Source organism: Watersipora subatra, chromosome 2 (genome assembly GCF_963576615.1).
Source record: "Watersipora subatra chromosome 2, tzWatSuba1.1, whole genome shotgun sequence".
Lineage (NCBI taxonomy): Eukaryota > Metazoa > Bryozoa > Gymnolaemata > Cheilostomatida > Watersiporidae > Watersipora > Watersipora subatra.
The window spans coordinates 10,548,869-10,570,778 of record NC_088709.1 but is presented as its reverse complement, the minus strand read 5'-3'; the positions used below and the strand labels follow the sequence as shown (position 1 = coordinate 10,570,778).

Here is a 21,910-nt window from a genome sequence, read left to right as displayed (position 1 = left end):
AAACTTGAATAAACAATCTTAAGAGATCCCTTGTGAAGAGGACATGCTTCAACTGCCTGTGTACATATATGTATGTAACTATTTTATCAAATCATCAACACTGCATCCAATTAAATGCAGTGGTGTAATAGATATCTGGTGCTCATAGTGCTATATAATGCTCGTCACTTGTTATTAAATGCCAGAACAGAATCCTTTCGTGTCAGCTGCAATATTTCGTTTCCCACCTAATACATGTATTGTGATATCTATCACACTACAGTCTATAAAACTATCCAATAAGTGGTTATAAACATTTTCAATTGCTGGTCAAGTGATTTCAAGTAAACAATTATATGTTAGGATAGCTGTATCTTCTACCCTGGACAATTATATTCTAGACATCTCCTTGCTACTGTATCACTACATAAAAGCTGGTGATGTCGACAGCAACTGCTCAGATAAACGTATGCAAAGTCTAGAAGGGTATCAACATGAGATGTCAAAAATACTATGTAGGTCAACATGGTCTAAAATCCATGATAGACTAGGGTAGAATCAAGTTATGACTACTACCATAACAACTGAGTGTTTACTGAAACAACAGCAAGCTCTTTTAACATATAATGATAAAGATGAGATGCCATTTGTTACTTGCACCTAGAAAATTAACAGAAATTACAAACAACACAACTACAAGCTAACACAGATTTATCATACGACTGCACCACAACCAAGATTCCCCAAATAGTTAACCAGTCACACCCTTGTTTCTTTCCAATGCAAAGGTATAACGAATAATAAAACAGATTTATAATGGACAAAAATATTATATTTATATATATAACCGTTTGTTGGGTTATAGTTCAAGTAGTGTGCCCCTACGTCGATTGTGTTAATTTGGGCACATCCACAAAATCACTGCCATAGGCATAGATGGTGACTAGAGAGGACACGGCGGCTCCGCCCCAAAACAGCACGGAGCCAATTTGCTCAGCCCAGGCTTCTGATGGAAGGAGCACGGTGAAGGTGAACATGGAAATGGCGACGAGAAACACAACTGGTAGCTAAAAGAAAACACAAGAGTGACACAAAACAAACCGAGACAGAAAGGCTTGAGGATGAGGCAGGATCATTTATACTAGGAGATATTCTACCTACAAGGACTAGTTTTCTCAGTATAATGCCAACTACTAGATAATCGCATGTAATCTATATATATAAGTCTCAAAGTTTGTCGTCTATTTGTCAGTAATCTGTTCTGTCAGTCCGGCTATAGCTATTAACATCTAGAAATTAAAACCTCGCAATCTGCTGGATTTGAGCTCATGAAGATCACAAAAGCAGGTTGGTAATCCAATGGCCTAACCACCGGTCAACGATGGCTTTTACCATGCACAGCTCTTACTATATACAGTATACCCTCTTTTCTCGATAACACGTGCTAAATGAGGTAGGAATTAAAACTTTAAGAATTCTATTAACTCAATGAAACACGATGCATTTTCGTGTACCTCTATTTCCAGTTTTTCATGAGGTTCAATTGCTAAATTGTGGTCAAGGTCGATACTTTTCACGCTCACTTTTCAATTGTATTATCTCGAGTAGGAATAGCCTCCACATTCTCTCTCCATTTGGTCAGACAATGACAGTCCGATATTCCATTTTTACATTTGTACCAGTGTCAAGAGGTACAATGGTACATCGTATTCAAAGTTTTGATGAAAAGCTTCTGCTGGAACAGTAACCTTTTTTATACACATACACACACTTCTATGCATGAAGTGTCATTATTAATTCAACATAAATTACTCAGAATTTCTATTATGTTTTTTCAGTTCGTATTAATTGTATCATTACCAAATCAGCTTTTATTGTAATCGTCGCAAAACAGACTTAATATAGTTATTACTTGCTAATTATCTCACATTTACATCAAAACACTTTTATATTTGTTTTATTTTGTTTCTTAATTTATTTGAAAATTTAATTTATTAATTTAATATTTTATTTTTACCAGGTGTTTGCATTAGATAATTACTATGGGTTTCTCCACTCTAAAATATTTTCACCTTACGATGCCAACACTGAAACAAACTACAATCATATAATTGCATATCAAATAAGTTTTCATTGTAATTGTACCAAAACAGACTATATTTAGCCATTACTTTCTGATGAGTTCACATTTACATTTAAACACTTTTACAGTTGTTTAATTTTGTTTCTTATTATACTTAACTTCCACAAAACAGTTTCCTCATGATATGAAGTTTGAAAGTTACAGTTGTTTGGCCAAGCTTGAAAACCTATAAAGTCGTTTTATTTTTTCTCTTAATTTATTTAAACTGCGCAAAATACTTCTCACGATATGATTACGGGCAGTCAGCTAGTCTTTGCTACAATAAAAGCCATGACCGTTGGTAGTGTAGGTGTGCTATGGTAGGACAACCACCAGAGACCAAGGTTATGGCAGAAACTCCACTAAGGACCAAAGCTAAGGTAGAACCTCCACTAAGGACCACATCATTGGTAGGACCACCACTAGGGACCAAAACTATTGTAGCACCTCCACTAGGGACAACAGGTATATTAGTACCACAAATAGAGACCAAGGCTATGGTAGAACCTCCACTAAGGACCAAAGTTATGGTAGGAACACAACTAGGGACCAAGGCTATAGTAGGGCCACAACTAGGTAGCAAACGATGGACTCATATTTAAAGAAGTTAAACCGGTAAGTTATGAGATATCAGAGAAACCACTTACAATGTAAAACTTGAAGTCTCTGTCTACATTTAATGGGCTGGTCTTCACCGTCCCTTCCTGTTCATCGACCAAATAATTACCTGTAGAACAATTACTTTATGTAGAATCAACCTGAGTATTAGACAAATAACAACGATAGTAATGATAATGTTGATAAAAAGCCTGAAAAATGCAAAAATTATGTCTTGACTGATATAAAGATGGAGTGTCAAATTTTCACTAACCGCACTCTAACAGATAACTATTGTGACTAATATAATAAAAGTCACTAACCAGACTCTAACAAATAACTATTCTGATTAATATAATAAGTCACTAGCCGGACTCTAACAGATAACTATTATGATTAATATAATAAGTCACTAGCCAGACTCTAACAGATAACTATTGTGACTAATATAATAAAAGTCACTAACCAGACTCTAACAAATAACTATTCTGATTAATATAATAAGTCACTAACCAGACTCTAACAGATAACTATTATGATTAATATAATAAGTCACTAGCCAGACTCTAACAGATAACTATTGTGACTAATATACTAAAAGTCCCGATTATTTAACGACTCATGAATTTTCATACAAATAAATTTCAAAGAGTTGTCAACTATAAAAGTAGCATTTATAAAAGAAACAAACAAAAAAAGACAGCAAAACATTGAATAAAACCAACAGTATTATATCTACTCAAGGTAGGCAGAAAACAAGCAAAAGATGTCAAGCAGATGATGATAAGGGTTTTAAAAGCAGTTTGCCTCGTCAAGCTTTTAAAAATCTCTGAGAGAAGACAACTGATTACAGCCAGGTTTGGATACTTATTGGACTATACAGCAATAACACAATATACCAACACTCCTACTACATTACATACCAAGATTGCTTTTGAATAAACTATATTGTGTTGTCCCCTCATCAATATTGCCATTCGATCATCATTGAGATTGCATGGTATTAGAGCACAATTCAGCGTGTTTCCATGACATTAAAAGTGAACTAAATTGATCCCTAGAACCTACCTAAGAAGAGATCAATAGAGTCTTGTCTAAACCCATCACTGAAGTTATTTCTATAGTATCTGACCATAGAGTTCCAGCCATCTTTTAACAGACCTAACGTGGTTCTCTTCCCAGTCCTGAAAACATGATATTTTTGGAGGTGGGTAAACTTTTTGGAGAGGGTATGAAATGACATTACGTCTTATTGGACGATGAAACAACATATGAGAATAATATAATTCTAATTAACTGCATAAAGGATTATAAGGCTATTTAGACCTACTAACGAAATTGGAATTTTAGCAAACTAGAAATTGGACTTTTTAAGTATGAGCCATAATTTTAACACTTCATAAAATTTTAACCTCTTTCCAAACTTTCACAATCACTATATACGTAAGTATGTGTACATGTCCGTGTCCTTGTACATGTGGCATGCTTGTACATACAATACTGAAAGCCATAAGAAACTAATGAGAACTGAATGGAGTGACTGGGTGAGATTCAGAGGCAAAGTCGATGTTAAATATTCTTAAGCCAATCAGTGCTAGGATAGCAACTAGATGAAAAGTGCTTATTGGGGATTCTCTGTAGATGCAGGAGAGATCGTCAAATTTTACTGAATAGTTAAAAGGTGGTCTTGAGCTATTATTATATGAGATTCTATTTTAAGGACTGACATCAACCAGCTTGTTGATAGGAGACTTTCATATTAATAGACTGTCTGCCCTGCATTTATGCATTAGAGACAGCACTGACATTTACAGATGAAGGCCACCTCCAATGGAGAGAACGCCCTGGAGACAGATAATGACAAAATATGTTGTACTGCTTTACTCCTACTGACCCTTTACTGACCTCTTCATTTATTCATTTCAAAACAAAAAACAACTGATAAGGAAATGCTAGTTTTTGCCAAACCAACAATACAGTGAAGCGGCGAAGGGGAAATCACTGTACGCTAGTAGACAAAGTACACTGTTAATAACTGTAACTGAAAGTTGGTATACAAAATACTAACTGTAACTGAAAGTTGGTATACAAAGTACACTGCTACTAACTGTAACTGAAAGTTAGTATACCAAGTACACCTACTAACTGTAACTGAAAGTTAGTATACAAAGTACACTTACCAACTGTAACTGAAAGTTAGTATACAAAGTACACTGCTACTAACTGTAACTGAAAGTTGGTATACAAAGTACACTGTACTAACTGTAACTGAAAGTTGGTATACAAAGTACACTGAACTAACTGTAACTAAAAGTTAGTATACAAAGTACACTGTACTAACTGTAACTGAAAGTTGGTATACAAAGTACACTGCTACTAACTGTAACTAAAAGTTAGTATACAAAGTACACTGTACTAACTGTAACTGAAAGTTAGTATACCAAGTACACTGCTACTAACTGTAACTGAAAGTTAGTATACAAAGTACACTGTACTAACTGTAACTGAAAGTTGGTATGCAAAGTACACTGCTACTAACTGTAACTGAAAGTTAGTATACAAAGTACACTTACTAGCTGTAACTGAAAGTTAGTATACCAAGTACACTGTTACTGACTGTAACTGAAAGTTAGTATACAAAGTACACTGTACTAACTGTAACTGAAAGTTAGTATACCAAGTACACTGTTACTGACTGTAACTGAAAGTTAGTATACAAAGTACACTGTACTAACTGTAACTGAAAGTTAGTATACCAAGTACACTTACTAACTGTAACTGAAAGTTAGTATACAAAGTACACCCACCAACTGTAACTGAAAGTTAGTATACAAAGTACACTGCTATTAACTGTAACTGAAAGTTAGTATACAAAGTACACTGCTACTAACTGTAACTGAAAATTCAACAAAAAATCGAGATGTGATGCACATTTATCAAATAGTTAACCTGTGCCAGTAATTCAAAAGTTGCACCCACCTGGTAAAGTCAGTCTTCAGAGCACCGGTACCAGCATACTGCATAGAGATGTAGTCTGCGTTGTCTGCCCAGACTGCAATTAATAAGAGATCGTATGACATCTCTAACTCTGGCATACCGCAAAACTGGTTTATCTCAGTGTAAGGCAAGGATGGCAAGAGAAAATCAACATTTTTATATCTTACATATTTTAAATGAACAGGTATCAATGAAACAACAAAGTTTATCAAAAACTTATAAAAATAGATGTGAAGAAAGCAATTCAATTTTTTGACAAAAATCATGATTTTTTGGCAAAAGTCATGATTTTTTCAACCATGATGTAAGTTGGAGCTATTAATGAAACTCAAACATTAGCCTATGATTCTTTCACCAAGCACAATAAAACTTCTTGCAGAAGACTTTTTGGACTTCTGGTTAGGGCAACAAAAAAGTATATGTTTGTCTCATAAGTACAATATATCTCTGCATATAAGCCGAGTCTAAAACGTGAAACTGTTTTCATACTATCGTAGTTAACTTGTTAAGAACGTTTGCCAAACTCAGACGAGTCACCACTATTACTATAACTTACGGTATTATTACTACTGTTAAAATAAATACTCCCTGTCGTTACTACTATTGCCCAATAAATAATCATTGTCCATTAATCAGACCATTGATAATACATTCATCTACAATTTGTGAAACCTGCATACCTATGTTTCTGATTATTGCAAAGAAATAGGTATAAAAAAGTGTTTTTGCAAAGCGAAACTAAGGTCAACGTGAGATGCAAACAAGTTTTCCATTGGCTCAACACAAACAGATTATTGTTTCCTTTCGATTAAGAAAAGACACAATAGGCTAATTATACAACTACTAACCAATGAGAAACGTACTGTAGGCCTACTAAGTCTGCAAAAGTCACTCCATTTCCAAAACCTTTGCTATGATAAATACAGACGGCATGTTACGAATTGAAGGGTCAGTGTATACGCGTGTTCTTATAAAGTCACTGATTTCAAGGCTGTTTTTCTAGGGTCGGCTGATATGCGAGTAGATACAGTAAGCAAGGAGAGTGTATTTACAGACTCTTGCTACTGGAGTGTATTTACAGACTCTTGCTACTGTTGGCTCTCAACTGCTAATCAGCAGTTCCCCCACCTGCTTTCGACTCGCCTCCTAAATAATATGTTTTTGTGTACTTGTTGGTACAGATGTTGGTACAAATGTTGGCACAGAGCAGCTAGGTATACCAGAAAGCATCTCATTTCATAATCAACACATGTATCAGTACCTTTACCTCAATCAACCATTTCACTGACCTATATATCCCAATTCATTAACATAAATGTATCATTTCACTGACCTACATGGCAATTTACTGACTTACATATACCAATTCACCGATCTATATAAACCATTTTACTGACCTACATGGATATATACCGATCCACTGACCTACCTGTACCATTTTACTGACCTACTTATACCAATTCACAGACTGACATATACCAATTCGCTGAACTACATATGCCATTTCCTAACCTACATGTACCATTTCACAGACCTGAACATGCCCTTTCTCTACATAATACATACCGTTACGGAAGACATAGTCGAAAGCAGACTGGGCCTCAATAGTGTCGGATTCAAGGAGGATACCGAGACGGACGAGCTGCTGTTTGAGAGACCTCTTGGCTAACAAGCCCTCTACCACATTAGTTCTATCAAGGCAGTCGATACAGTTCACTCTGAACACTCCCTTCTGTTGACTCACCTCAGAGCCTGACCGGTTTATTGAAAAATATCTACAAGAAAAGACAACAACTAATGAAAGCAAATACTGTCTGTAGCGCATCTGATCTATTAACATGAGACAAAATTACTTTGTATCAGGCAACAGCTCTGCTCATAAACCGCTAAAGAAGTATTTCACAGCTCATGTAGGGTGGAAAGGAAAGTGTTCTAGTAGTTTTATGGTTAGACATAGGAAAAGTAACTCCAAAGTTATTGTTGAGCGCTACAGAGTTTACAAGAATAGTCTCTTTCTTGTATGCAGTTTAAATCAGCAACAGTTGCAGGGTTATATCAACGTGTGATGTCTGAGTGCGGGTCAATAATAAACACGGAGACTATTAAGCAAATATTCAGATGTAAAGGACATACAGTGGTATGCAAAATAAACTCGACCTCTTCGTTGGAAAACTAAAATTCTCATTTACAATATTGTTACTTATTGTGAATTTAGTCAATAGCCATAAATTATATAATAAATTAATAATGATTTTAAACATGTTTTCAAAGATGTAAACCCAGCAGCTATAAAATTGTGTTTAAATTCATAAAAATAAACAAACAAATAAAAATGTATGTGGTGTCATCAGATCTGTGCAGATTGTTTCTTCTTCAACCATGAAAAAGTGAAATTTTCCGAAATTAGCCTACATAATCATTCATAAACATAATTTTACATCTGTTTGGTTTACATATTTTAAATCAGGGTAAAATGATGATTAATTTAATATATAATTTATGGCTATTGACTAAATTTACACTGAGTAACAATATTGTGAATAAGAGTTTTAGTTTTCCAACAAGAGGTTCCAGTTCATTTCAGAGACCAGCGTATTAATGAGACTTTTTCCTAACATCTAATAGAATACAAAAAGGATTTAATCAAGTATATAAACTATAGAACCACTCAAACAAACAAACCTATCCCAACTACAAAGACTTTAAATATATGATATGAAAATATTATAGCCGGCTGAACTGCACCCACCCAAATCCTTCCTGGTAGTTCTCAAGTCTGGCCATGAGGATACTGAGTCTGCTCCAGTTGTTCTGCCCACATTCTTTATGAAAATCAAATGCCTCATAGTTTATGTTCCTATTCGCAGCCTTCCTCACTTGCTGTTCCATTTCATAGGCTAGCCTACCTTCCGTACCTGTCAGGTTCACCTGCAGTGGGCAGTCAGAACATATGAGTATAATATAACCGCACTTGAAAGTCTGGTGGTGTTTATTAAACCATTGCATGAGCATCTGTTGGTCTCCATTGAGTTGTCCACATGATTATATGCTAGTATCTTTTGAGTTACATGTACAAACATTAAATCTCAATCACAATTCGCTAGAAAACATAGCAACATTTTTAAGACGGCCTACAAAACCTGGTGCTAAGATCGTTTATCTACAACTGGTCAAAACCTTCATTACTTCACCAAGTTAAAAAAAGGGGGGGAATACATACAAGAAACGACAACTGTATAGGTGAGCATGTTGCATATCTCCATTTTATTGCAATAAGTATTATTTTCAATCCTCCAGTTTCAGAATTTAGAACACTAATTTATTATAGTTTCCGTCCCTCCACTTAGAATCTAGGAATTCATTTCTGTGGTCACCATAGCTCTACAGATGAATTTTTATGTACTACACTGGCAATCCCTCTAAGGTCAAGGTCATGTATGATATCTGCTTGCATCAAGTTTTAGGCTGCAACTGTGCACGTATAAAACCATTGTGATTGGCTAGGCATGTTTGAGCTCAATGGTAAGGGAACCTCATCACCTGGATACATGCACAGCTACAGTGAGCAGGCACTTATTTCTTTTTACACATTCATTTGCCCTCACAGTTGCCTAAGGAATGTTCACAGGAAGGGATTAACGAAGGGATTAGAGAGGGATTAATGGTTGAATGCCCTTCCTGTCTTACTTACTGTTCTTTCTAAGAATTGAACCAGAGGCTCTAGAGTCTAGACCATGAAGTTTAGACCATGACCGTGACTACATAAATGGCTATTATGTAGTCATGAGGAAAAACTGTGAAAATTTTTAGGAGTCACCAATAATATTAAATCAGTGAAATGTTGGGAATAAAGTCATCAATAACTTCTCATGACGTTGAGAGCATAACTCACCCACGCTGATTTGAGAACAGATAGAGTCAGTAAAGCTCAAGACTTACCAAGTTGACTAGCACCTGTCCACCGTAGTTGTATATCTGTCCATTGAAATGATCAGCAAAGTACTTTTGCTACAAAGAACAGATGTGTTGAAATTCATTTGCGTAGTTAAAGTAAAACGTACTGAAGTGTGATATGCTTATGTGACAAAAGCAAAAAAATGTGTAAAATATATGGAATTCGGCTTACATTCATCACTTCTAAACTTTTATTTTTGATGAGAACAATATTTGAGCCTACAACCTCTCCAACACACCATTTAGAGTGGCAAACTGCAAGTTTCCCTACAAAGGCGACTCGGCATGTCTTACATAAAAAGTCACAATATTTAGCAAATCGGAGCGAATAAATCACTGAAAACATGTTTAGTTTGAGTTTCAAAATGCTTCATCAGCGTCTTTGCTATCAGCACATTTTGAAACCGCCCAGCAATGTCATTGTGTTAGACATCATAGTGCACACAATGAGAGAAGACAACTCAGAAACATTGACTTGCTATACCAGAGTTCTAATTTTTTGTGAAAACCTGTAGCGCAAATGCAGTTTATAGGTGTATGACCAATTGAGCTACAGAGCTAAAATATCCCTCATGCTAAATTTTGTGTATGAACAAACGTGATTTCTGTTTTATTATTCTCAATTCATATCCACTACAGTGCAAAAACTCACATGTTCAAATTCTAACTATGCCATAATGTCATCCAGAGCTTTATTATGAGGATTCCCATGTAGAAATAAGGCTGCTAGGCAACAGCTCAAAACAACAATCTGATATAACTAAACCTTCTCCAGTGCATAAAAATATTAATTTATTTTAGGTTTGATATGAATGCATGCAGATCTTTAGAAGATGTGTTATAACAGAACTGATAAGGTCCCACTGAATAATGTGATAAACTACAGTAATACTATAATCATTATATAGAAGTTAAACAGTAAAAAGGATATGTTGAAGTTATTACGACCAAAAACATCTTTTGTAGCTGATATATGAATGTATTGTTGACTTTGTTATTGTTTTATATCATTTTATAACAGATATGTCTATTTATAACAGATATGTCTATTTATAACAGATATGTCTATTTATAACAGATATGTCTATTTATAACAGATATATTTATAACAGATATGTCTATTTATAACAGATATGTCTATTTATAACAGATATGTCTATTTATAACAGATATGTCTATTTATAACAGATATGTCTATTTATAACAGATATGTCTATTTATAACAGATATGTCTATTTATAACAGATATGTCTATTTATAACAGATATGTCTATTTATAACAGATATGTCTATTTATAACAGATATGTCTATTTATAACAGATATGTCTATTTATAACAGATATGTCTATTTATAACAGATATGTCTATTTATAACAGATATGTCTATTTATAACAGATATGTCTATTTATAACAGATATGTCTATTTATAACAGATATGTCTATTTATAACAGATATGTCTATTTATAACAGATATGTCTATTTATAACAGATATGTCTATTTATAACAGATATGTCTATTTATAACAGATATGTCTATTTATAACAGATATGTCTATTTATAACAGATATGTCTATTTATAACAGATATGTCTATTTATAACAGATATGTCTATTTATAACAGATATGTCTATTTATAACAGATATGTCTATTTATAACAGATATGTCTATTTATAACAGATATGTCTATTTATAACAGATATGTCTATTTATAACAGATATGTCTATTTATAACAGATATGTCTATTTATAACAGATATGTCTATTTATAACAGATATGTCTATTTATAACAGATATATTTATAACAGATATATTTATAACAGATATATTTATAACAGATATGTCTATTTATAACAGATATGTCTATTTATAACAGATATGTCTATTTATAACAGATATGTCTATTTATAACAGATATGTCTATTTATAACAGATATGTCTATTTATAACAGATATGTCTATTTATAACAGATATGTCTATTTATAACAGATATGTCTATTTATAACAGATATGTCTATTTATAACAGATATGTCTATTTATAACAGATATGTCTATTTATAACAGATATGTCTATTTATAACAGATATGTCTATTTATAACAGATATGTCTATTTATAACAGATATGTCTATTTATAACAGATATGTCTATTTATAACAGATATGTCTATTTATAACAGATATGTCTATTTATAACAGATATGTCTATTTATAACAGATATGTCTATTTATAACAGATATGTCTATTTATAACAGATATGTCTATTTATAACAGATATGTCTATTTATAACAGATATGTCTATTTATAACAGATATGTCTATTTATAACAGATATGTCTATTTATAACAGATATGTCTATTTATAACAGATATGTCTATTTATAACAGATATGTCTATTTATAACAGATATGTCTATTTATAACAGATATGTCTATTTATAACAGATATGTCTATTTATAACAGATATGTCTATTTATAACAGATATGTCTATTTATAACAGATATGTCTATTTATAACAGATATGTCTATTTATAACAGATATGTCTATTTATAACAGATATGTCTATTTATAACAGATATGTCTATTTATAACAGATATGTCTATTTATAACAGATATGTCTATTTATAACAGATATGTCTATTTATAACAGATATGTCTATTTATAACAGATATGTCTATTTATAACAGATATGTCTATTTATAACAGATATGTCTATTTATAACAGATATGTCTATTTATAACAGATATGTCTATTTATAACAGATATGTCTATTTATAACAGATATGTCTATTTATAACAGATATGTCTATTTATAACAGATATGTCTATTTATAACAGATATGTCTATTTATAACAGATATGTCTATTTATAACAGATATGTCTATTTATAACAGATATGTCTATTTATAACAGATATGTCTATTTATAACAGATATGTCTATTTATAACAGATATGTCTATTTATAACAGATATGTCTATTTATAACAGATATGTCTATTTATAACAGATATGTCTATTTATAACAGATATGTCTATTTATAACAGATATGTCTATTTATAACAGATATGTCTATTTATAACAGATATGTCTATTTATAACAGATATGTCTATTTATAACAGATATGTCTATTTATAACAGATATGTCTATTTATAACAGATATGTCTATTTATAACAGATATGTCTATTTATAACAGATATGTCTATTTATAACAGATATGTCTATTTATAACAGATATGTCTATTTATAACAGATATGTCTATTTATAACAGATATGTCTATTTATAACAGATATGTCTATTTATAACAGATATGTCTATTTATAACAGATATGTCTATTTATAACAGATATGTCTATTTATAACAGATATGTCTATTTATAACAGATATGTCTATTTATAACAGATATGTCTATTTATAACAGATATGTCTATTTATAACAGATATGTCTATTTATAACAGATATGTCTATTTATAACAGATATGTCTATTTATAACAGATATGTCTATTTATAACAGATATGTCTATTTATAATAGATATGTCTATTTATAACAGATATGTCTATTTATAACAGATATGTCTATTTATAACAGATATGTCTATTTATAACAGATATGTCTATTTATAACAGATATGTCTATTTATAACAGATATGTCTATTTAGAATTGCTAAACAACCTATCATCTGTAAAACCAGATAGCACTTCGCAAACCAGATAGCACTAGGAGCCCCAAGCAGCTCTACAAAAAGACTATTTAGTACCAGAAAAACCACGCAAAACTGAGATAACCATGCAGCATTTACAAAATACGTACGTAGGTGAATAATGGCCAATGCATCAATGTGGGCTATGTGACATGAATAATAATGAGCAATCAGAACTGAGTGACATTCCATTTCACGCGAGTTGAATTATTTGAGAACGTTACAGTTTTGTTATGAGTATAATTTATTTCAGCATGATCAATTTAGAGCTAGGAGCAAAAGCCATGGTACTCAGCTAAACAGGTCTTTATTTGAGGTTCCATGTATTTCCAAATAGCCAAAATTTAATCTCCTGGCATTCATATTCTGTTTGGTCTATCTTTTAGATTGGGAAGCTCTCTTGCTTAACCTATTTTAAATTCCGCAGTTTTTAGCAGCTCCTCTTGCAACAGCGCTACTACCAATATACTAATACTACCAATATTACTAAAACTACTACTATCATCACTACTGTCTTTACTGCTACTAAGTACTACTACCACTAGTAATATTACTACTCCTACTGGTATTCCTAGAACTACTACTACCATTACTAACTACTACTGCTAACACTACTACAATTACAGTGGACTTCCGAGTTACAACGTCCCTGCCTGACAGTTTTTTCGCCTTATGATGTGGAACACGATAGTTTTTCATCCCTCGTTACAGCATTTCTTCGCCATTTGACAAACAAAAATGATTCTCGAAATTCAAATTTGGCAATCGATGTGCTGAATATGTCGGAGATATACTATTTGCCAAAATCCCTCCCGCTACGCCTGGGAGAGATACAATACTCGCTCTCTCAGTTTAGCATACTTCATGTTTTGTAATTGCCTGATATTGTGTGAGTGAAACGAAAATTAGCGAAAAGTAAGCGAAAGTGAAAACTTATTGCATATTTTAGCGTTTACTATTGTACTTACTATAAACTTTAATTCCTTACGCGTATATAACTGCATATATAACATTAACTCAATAGCCATGGATCCTATGACTGATATCGATGTTAAAGGAAGAGGTGAGAATCATAATCATAAGCAGACCATACTCACTAAATAAACTAAAGTTACTGTAGGTAACCATAGTTACTAAGGTTAATATAATATTTTGTTACTAATTTTTAATGTGTACAGTACATTTAGAAAATTTTGATGATTTTTTACCAGAGGGTGTTTGCATTAGATAATTAATATGGTTTTCTATGTCCCTCTATACGACATTTTCGCCTTATGACGCCAACATCGGAACGCATTAATGTCGTATGGCAGGGGTCCACTGTACTACCACTAATACTACCATTATTACTAACTACTGCAACTACTACTGTTTTACTAATCACTACTGGCATTACTATTACTCCCACCTAGCCCACACCCTTCTAGCCATACACATGTGTATTCTAAACCATTAACTAAACGCACAATGAATTAATTTCCCGACAATATGATGAAAACCAACCACACGGTAAACCTCTGTTCCACCCCTTTTACTCACTAGCTGGTTGGCTTTTCAGTACAACTGTTGAACTAATGCTTTTCAAAAGCTTCCAGTAGTCATGGTCACAGTACAAGTATGCACATGCCATCATTATTCCAGTATGACAACCTGAGCAGGTGTTAAACATTGTCTGACATGACAGGAGCATGCAGATGTCACCCTTATTTAGCGTGTCAAGACTGTACAGGTGTCAGATCTACTCTGGCATGGCAGAAGTATACAAGTGTTATACCATCTACTCACATGATCTACATCATATATCTTTGGCCTAGGCTTATACTTCAAGTTCACTTTCTGAGACCACTTTAGGGGTATAGAGCCTCGAGTCTACAAGCAACGTATCACTGGAATAGAATGATATCACTGTGACATGATCACGCTCATGAAGAATGGTGTCTACCAACAAGCTAACTGTGATTTGAGATTTGTTTACCGTTTGTACTATCACCAGATAAAGGGAGAAAAGTAATCAAGTAAATGCAAAAGATGGGACAAGCAAAAGCTCACCAGTAAACAACTGTCAAAAAACACTCACCTGCACAAATGAGCATTTACTGTAGTCGTATTCAATCAGCTGCTCTGTCTCTACAAAGTTGGCAGCGTGACCATCTGAGTCCAGTCCTCTTATATTGTATCTGAAGTTTTTAAAAGATTTTAGCTTTATCTCAGGCCACTTGTATCTTGTCTTGCACAACAAAGACAGCATAATTGAACTGACAGCAAAATAAAGTTCTAAAATAATTGAGCCATAACACTTTACTTCATGTACTAGTATATGCCCTAATAAAGATCCCAGCATGTAACTAGCTCCTCATGTACTAGTATATACCCTAATAAGGATCACAGCATGTAACTAGCCCTTCATGTACTAGTATATGCCCTAATAAAGATCCCAGCATGTAACTAGCTCCTCATGTACTAGTATATGCCTTAATAAGGATCACAGCATGTAACTAGCCCCTCATGTACTAGTATATACCCTAATAAGGATCGCAGCATGTAACTAGCCCCTCATGTACTAGTATATGCCCTAATAAGGATCGCAGCATGTAGCTAGCCACTCATGTACTAGTATATGCTCTAATAAAGATCGCAGCATGTAACTAGCCCCTCATGTACTAGTATATACCTTAATAAGGATCGCAGCATGTAGCTAGCCACTCATGTACTAGTATATGCTCTAATAAAGATCGCAGCATGTAACTAGCCCCTCATGTACTAGTATATACCTTAATAAGGATCGCAGCATGTAGCTAGCCACTCATGTACTAGTATATGCTCTAATAAAGATCGCAGCATGTATTTAGCTGTTCCTAAAGATTTTGATCATAAAAAGATTTGAGAAAAATGAAAAAAAACAAGCAACATAATCCTTTAGGTAAATGAAGATAAACTTTAGAGAAATGTGCAACATATCCTAACTATGGTGAGATATTTGTAGCGAAACTCGGTGTATCAGGCAGTTGGCCAACTATTAATATAGTTGGCCAATCTAAAAAGAACTCATTCAGGCAGAAATGTGCAACAGAAAACTGACTAACCACTATTTGTAACCTTTTTGTGACATATGACCTGCTTAGAATATGCTTGCATAGCTAATAGATACAACATACTCCTGACTATTAGAACTTTATTCATATTATATTATTATTTTTAGTTGTAACCGTTATTCTTTAATTCAGTTCACATGAAATAAGCTCTGTTTGTGAGCCTTGGCTTATCGTTCGCAGTTAAATTAGTTTCTGGGATATAAAGGCACATTGCGCAGAAACACTACAGAAAACAGTCACGTGTAGATACCCACCAATGCTGCGCATATCGCTAGCTCTAACCAATGGACCTACCGAGTGCCAGCCCAAAACACACTCCGTCTGGATATGAGCACATAGTTGAAGTTGTGTCCTCTCATCGAGACCGGTTTTATAGCAATGACTGGTTATGCAGTGTAAGGAAACCAAACAATGACTCATAAATCATAATACCATTAGATACTTTGATCCAAGAGTTCTGTATTGTGAAACTTCTACCTACGAATGTAATTCGTTTCAGAAGCCATTTCGTAAGTAGAAAATTTCGCAAGCAGAAACCGATTTTACCATTTAAACGCCCTAATCCGTGTCAAGTCTCCACAAAACTCAGATATAACATTTGTATTAACTATAAATAATAGATGTAATAGTTAAACCTTGTAACAAACAAGTGTTAGAATTATATTACTACATCGCAAATAGAAAAACTACATCTTTAAAAAAGAAAAAACAGAGAAATAACAAACAAAAACTATGAACGATGTTTGTCTGTTTACCTCTGTAGTTGGTCGTCTAAACGAGGTTAATAAAAAAGCACAGGATGTTGAAGGATGGAGGTCGCAAGAGGTGGGTGTTGTATTGTTTCAGTTTTGTTCGCTCAGAATGAATGTTTGGAAAAACGTAAGTACATGTAGAGTGATTTATTTACATCGGCACAAACTGAAAAACTGGCATCATACAAAAACACAGAGCTTGAATTGTTAGAAACGACGGTCTTCCTACTCCGTATTCGATATATGATAACTCCAAATTATAAAATAATGGTAAACAAAAACATTTGTCATATAATGACATTCGCTAGGAAAAGAAACTGAATTAGTCACATCCTAACTTGTACCCACGGGCAGCAAATGAGCCAAAGAGCAAAAATAATAAACCTGTACAAGTACGAAAAACCTTTCAGCTTTTCGTAGCTAGAAATATCTTTCACAAGTCGAAGCAAAATTTCCCCGACAAGATGTTTCTTAACAAGGAAATTCTGTATGTAGTCTTTCATTAGTAGAGATTTTACTGTATAGATATATATACATGTATATAAAATGTATTGAGAACTAAAAACTTTAAAAAATAATTATTACTTAAAGTTTTATGGTTGTTACCATTCATCAGGTAAAACTGAAATGATAAATGTATATACATGTATATATGGTGAATACATATATATACATGTATAATGTAGAAATTCGAATGTGTGTACTCCACTTTGTTTTCCAGTTCACTCTTACCAATTGGCACATCTTTTCTTTATAGCATTAAAAATAGAAAATAACATGAAATATTGTTTGAATCTACTGCCTTAAATGTAACACCTTTGGAAAACTAAATGTGAAAAATAAGAGCTGCTAGATGAAGGATACAGCCACAGACTACAGGCAGCGTATAGAGTGCCAGCTCCGATTGCTGCTTCAACTCTCTCAGTAGATTGTGGTTCCATACAAACCTCTGATCAGCCCTCTCGGCCAATGAAATGCTTGAAAAGTCGCTACCTGCAAAGCGTTCTGTCTATTCATTACTACATGTAAGTATACGGAACTGACTTTATATCGTAAATGAACAAATGATTCGGAGTCACCTGCTCATGAACATCATATAAAGTGGCACATCTTTGACAATTTTACCCGTCTGCATTGCACCGCAGGCATTAGCAAATCCCACTTTGTCCTTGCGTGCGTGTAAATGCTATGCGTTTCCACAGTTTTTGGCCAATTTCATCCAAACTTCACACGCATGAATATGCACCATGTCTTCCGCCATAACATCAAAAACAATTGGTCTCCTGGTTCCTGAGAACCAGCCACTTAAACACCCACTAGCAGGCTATCTGAGTGTTAATAAAAGAAATTCCAGGCATGACTAGACCAAAACAAAACTTTACATATAAACGATCAGAATTATATAATTTAGAATGCAACAGGCTGCAAAAATTGGCCACTATTTACTGGCAAGGTTGCTATTTGTACGTATAGGACATCAAGTTACAAAGATATCTAAGCCGATATGTCTAGAGATCAAGCACTCACTCGTGTTATAGAGTCGTTGCAGAGTATGTGTCAGGTCATATGAGGTTGAGTAATACAGTCCTTTGGTGTCCAACGCTGTCTTCAGCAACAGCTCGTAAGTCCTGTTGTCCTGTTGCTGTAGGGATAAAGGCATCAATTAACAGAGCTGTAACAGCCACTAGGAAGATTCCTTATTGTAGGAAGGAGAAACGCTGTGAGATTATTAAAGGGTGTGGACAGTGCTGTCACCAGATAGCAAGTGACTCCTGATCGTAGAAGAAAAAGCCTTGGATCTTATGGCAGGAACTGGTGACAAGGGTCCCTAAGCAAGAGCTCATAAGAAGTAGTGACATAGATTGAGTTTTTAATTGTTTTCAAGATTGAGGCTCTGATAGTACGAGCAAATGACAGGTTGAGAATACACACTAATTCTTTTTGTTGATTTTTCAACAACAGCTACAGTTTCAACACTAGGTAAATTATTTCCAAGATTATTCGTAACTGTTCTTGTCTATTTTTGTTATCTAAAAAAGAATTAGCAAGAGGACGGGCCCATAACATCCTGAAACTTTCCAAACGAGCAAAATGTGCGCTCGCTACTAATAGGCTCAACCAATGGGATGCGAGTGATGCAAAACACTCCGCACAAGCACTAACATGGTGGACAGTGTGATGATGGCAACAGAGACAGTGATTCGATATTAAACGCTGGCATGGTAGTAATCTCTTCTACAAATATAATGCTTTTCACCTCTTTTCACATGGCCACCTACACGAGCTTTAGATACTCTACAACCCTCTCATTTGCGTTCACAAGTTCACCCACAAATTACAGAAAGCTATTTAACGCTTTCAACAGATGATAAAATTCTCAAAGATGCTTTGCAAGGAATAAAAGTGTAGATGAAGCAGCCGTACTAATGGACCAATGGAAAGATGATAACCAGGTAATGAATATATACTGCAGTTATTTAAGCTTAAAGAATAGAGAAAGCATAATATTATTATGCTTTATTAGTTATCTTGAGGTGTTGACTGATGTTCTAAAAAAAGAATCAAGGAGATTGACCCACTAGAAGCTGAGATATAGCCAGCCAAACACAGGTCTACCTAATAAAGAATCAGAGGAAAACCCTTCGAAAATCCCGAAAACTGTGACGTATAAAATCGACTTAATGTTCATGTGCCGGAGTTGTGCACCCTTACCGCCATTACGTATAATGATTGTTTTGGCTACGAGATGTGAAAAGCTTCTCGCGATAGTAAATAATTTACAGACTAGCTCTGGTTTCTCAGGAAAATCAAGCAAACATTGTGTGGTAAAGGCATTTGCCCACAACCCCTCGCCGTGATTTGTCAAAACAGAAGAGCATATTTTGACTATTGTGCTTCAAATTTTAACTCGATCTCCACGGATATGCTCCGAAGATCCTCTGTTCCACAAACGGCGCGTGTATAGTCTATATGCGACATCCGCGATTGCAAGTCGTTTAGAATAAGAAATGAGAATGTGAATTTTTGTTCATTCATCATTTTTCTATTGTGTATCTACTGCAGCATTTAGTTGATTTTCATGATTATCGTCACTATTAACAGACTGTAAGTTCACTACAGCCATAATCTTAAAAAGAATAACTTGACCGTGCTGCTCTTGCTGTAAAAATAGAAAACGATAACTTTTGATTTGATTTTTCTATTGATCTATTATCTTATCTATGATTATTTTTATGATTAATATTATAATCATAATGCATATTATACAAAATAATAATATAACTGCGTATAGAATAAAGGATGTAACTAATATAATTTGTAGAACGTGATAGCAGAATGTTGCGAAATAATAGATGCGTGTAATTATTTTATTCTAAAACTAATCTACACGTCAGAGGGACTGGTTCGGAATTCTCAGAGCAATGATTGTTAGGCCCAATTTGATTGTTCTATACTTCCAGGGATTAAACCAATTAAAACGCCGTGATTGTTATAGGAGAGCGCATTAGTTGGCTTAATTGACCAATGGCACACAAGTCGATTTCATACGTCATATATTGATGACTACCAAAAAACTTATGTTTTCTGGTAGACCTGTGTTTGGCTGGCTATATCTCAGCTTCTGGTTGGTCAATCTCCTTGATTCTTTTTTTAGAACATCAGTCAACACCTCAAGATAAATAATAAAGCATAAAAATATTATGCTTTCTCTATTCTTTAAACTAAGATAGCGAGCAGACAAACCTGTCTTGAGTTGAGATGAAATACGCTCTTAGCATAGGGGAAGACTTCAGTTTTGTTTATAGCCCATATTAGGTGGCCATTAATCTCTCCGACCAGCGTTCTGTCTGTTATGACTACCAGGTTGGGCCCTGACAAATATAAAAAGGTCAAATTCTAAATGCATATCGCCCTCACCAATACTGGAAGTACACAGAGGAAAATTTGTGTCTTTTGTGAAATTAATCAGCAGGCAAATGAATCTGGTGTGATACGCGGCACATTATTAGCAAATAATCTGAAGTCAATAATGGCTCCCTTTTGTATCAAATCAATGTACAGAAGAGGACAACTCTTGACATGTTATAGCTGTTGGCAAATTTGGCCTAATCAAATATTAAAAACCATAAAAACCATTAGATGAAAAGTATTTGGCAGACACATTGCAAGTTTCCTTACGGGGTTAAACCTTCCCCTGAGATAACAATGAATTACCAAAGGAACTTACCACAGACATGAAAAGTGTTAATATTGTGATAGTAAACATGTATTTCTAATGAACATTGAATTCTGAAGCATGCTTCCAAGAACATGCTAGAAATAGACCCAAACTGAGATAATTGTATATAATATATGGAAAAATGTATTATTCAAGCGGAAAAACCTTAAATACAAGAAGAGAGGTAGAAAACCTTCAAGAAGCATTTTTTGCAATATCAAGACAAAAATTCAAAGAAAGTTTGATGAAACATTCAGAATGTACAGTTACACTATTTCTTGACTGGTCAAATCTGTTATCATTTAGCAACAGTGCCACAACCTTTATAGCATACGTCTATCTTATGATAAAAAGTCACATGTAAGTACAATGACCTTTTAATTTGTAGTTAAAAACATCTACATGATTTTTAATGGTAATCGGTGAACAAGCCTTTGTGTTTAAAGGGCCTTCAGTAGTCAAACATCGGTGGTAATC

General features: G+C 34.0%; 2 protein-coding genes across 3 annotated transcripts in view; one reads left to right on the top strand and one right to left on the bottom strand.

Annotated features, from left to right (window-relative positions):
* The window catches only part of LOC137388916 (uncharacterized), a 111,491-nt gene that overhangs the window by 81,291 nt on the left and 8,290 nt on the right, over positions 1-21,910 (top strand). The window lies entirely within an intron of this gene.
* The window catches only part of LOC137388915 (phosphatidylinositol-3-phosphatase SAC1-like), a 31,138-nt gene continuing 9,475 nt past the window's right edge, over positions 248-21,910 (bottom strand). The window contains exons 4-17 of one of the 2 annotated variants that reach the window (XM_068075412.1): positions 20,959-21,086; positions 18,742-18,856; positions 18,079-18,207; positions 16,757-16,844; positions 15,448-15,547; positions 15,156-15,239; positions 13,481-13,513; positions 9,635-9,703; positions 8,445-8,623; positions 7,262-7,470; positions 5,678-5,750; positions 3,767-3,882; positions 2,749-2,828; positions 248-1,046 (exon numbers count right to left, since the gene is read on the bottom strand). In XM_068075412.1, the coding sequence (XP_067931513.1) occupies positions 861-1,046; positions 2,749-2,828; positions 3,767-3,882; positions 5,678-5,750; positions 7,262-7,470; positions 8,445-8,623; positions 9,635-9,703; positions 13,481-13,513; positions 15,156-15,239; positions 15,448-15,547; positions 16,757-16,844; positions 18,079-18,207; positions 18,742-18,856; positions 20,959-21,086 (1,589 nt within the window). In that variant the 3' untranslated portion in view covers positions 248-860. The remainder of the gene's footprint in view (positions 1,047-2,748; positions 2,829-3,766; positions 3,883-5,677; positions 5,751-7,261; positions 7,471-8,444; positions 8,624-9,634; positions 9,704-13,480; positions 13,514-15,155; positions 15,240-15,447; positions 15,548-16,756; positions 16,845-18,078; positions 18,208-18,741; positions 18,857-20,958; positions 21,087-21,910) is intronic. The other variant, XM_068075413.1, reaches the window with a different exon arrangement.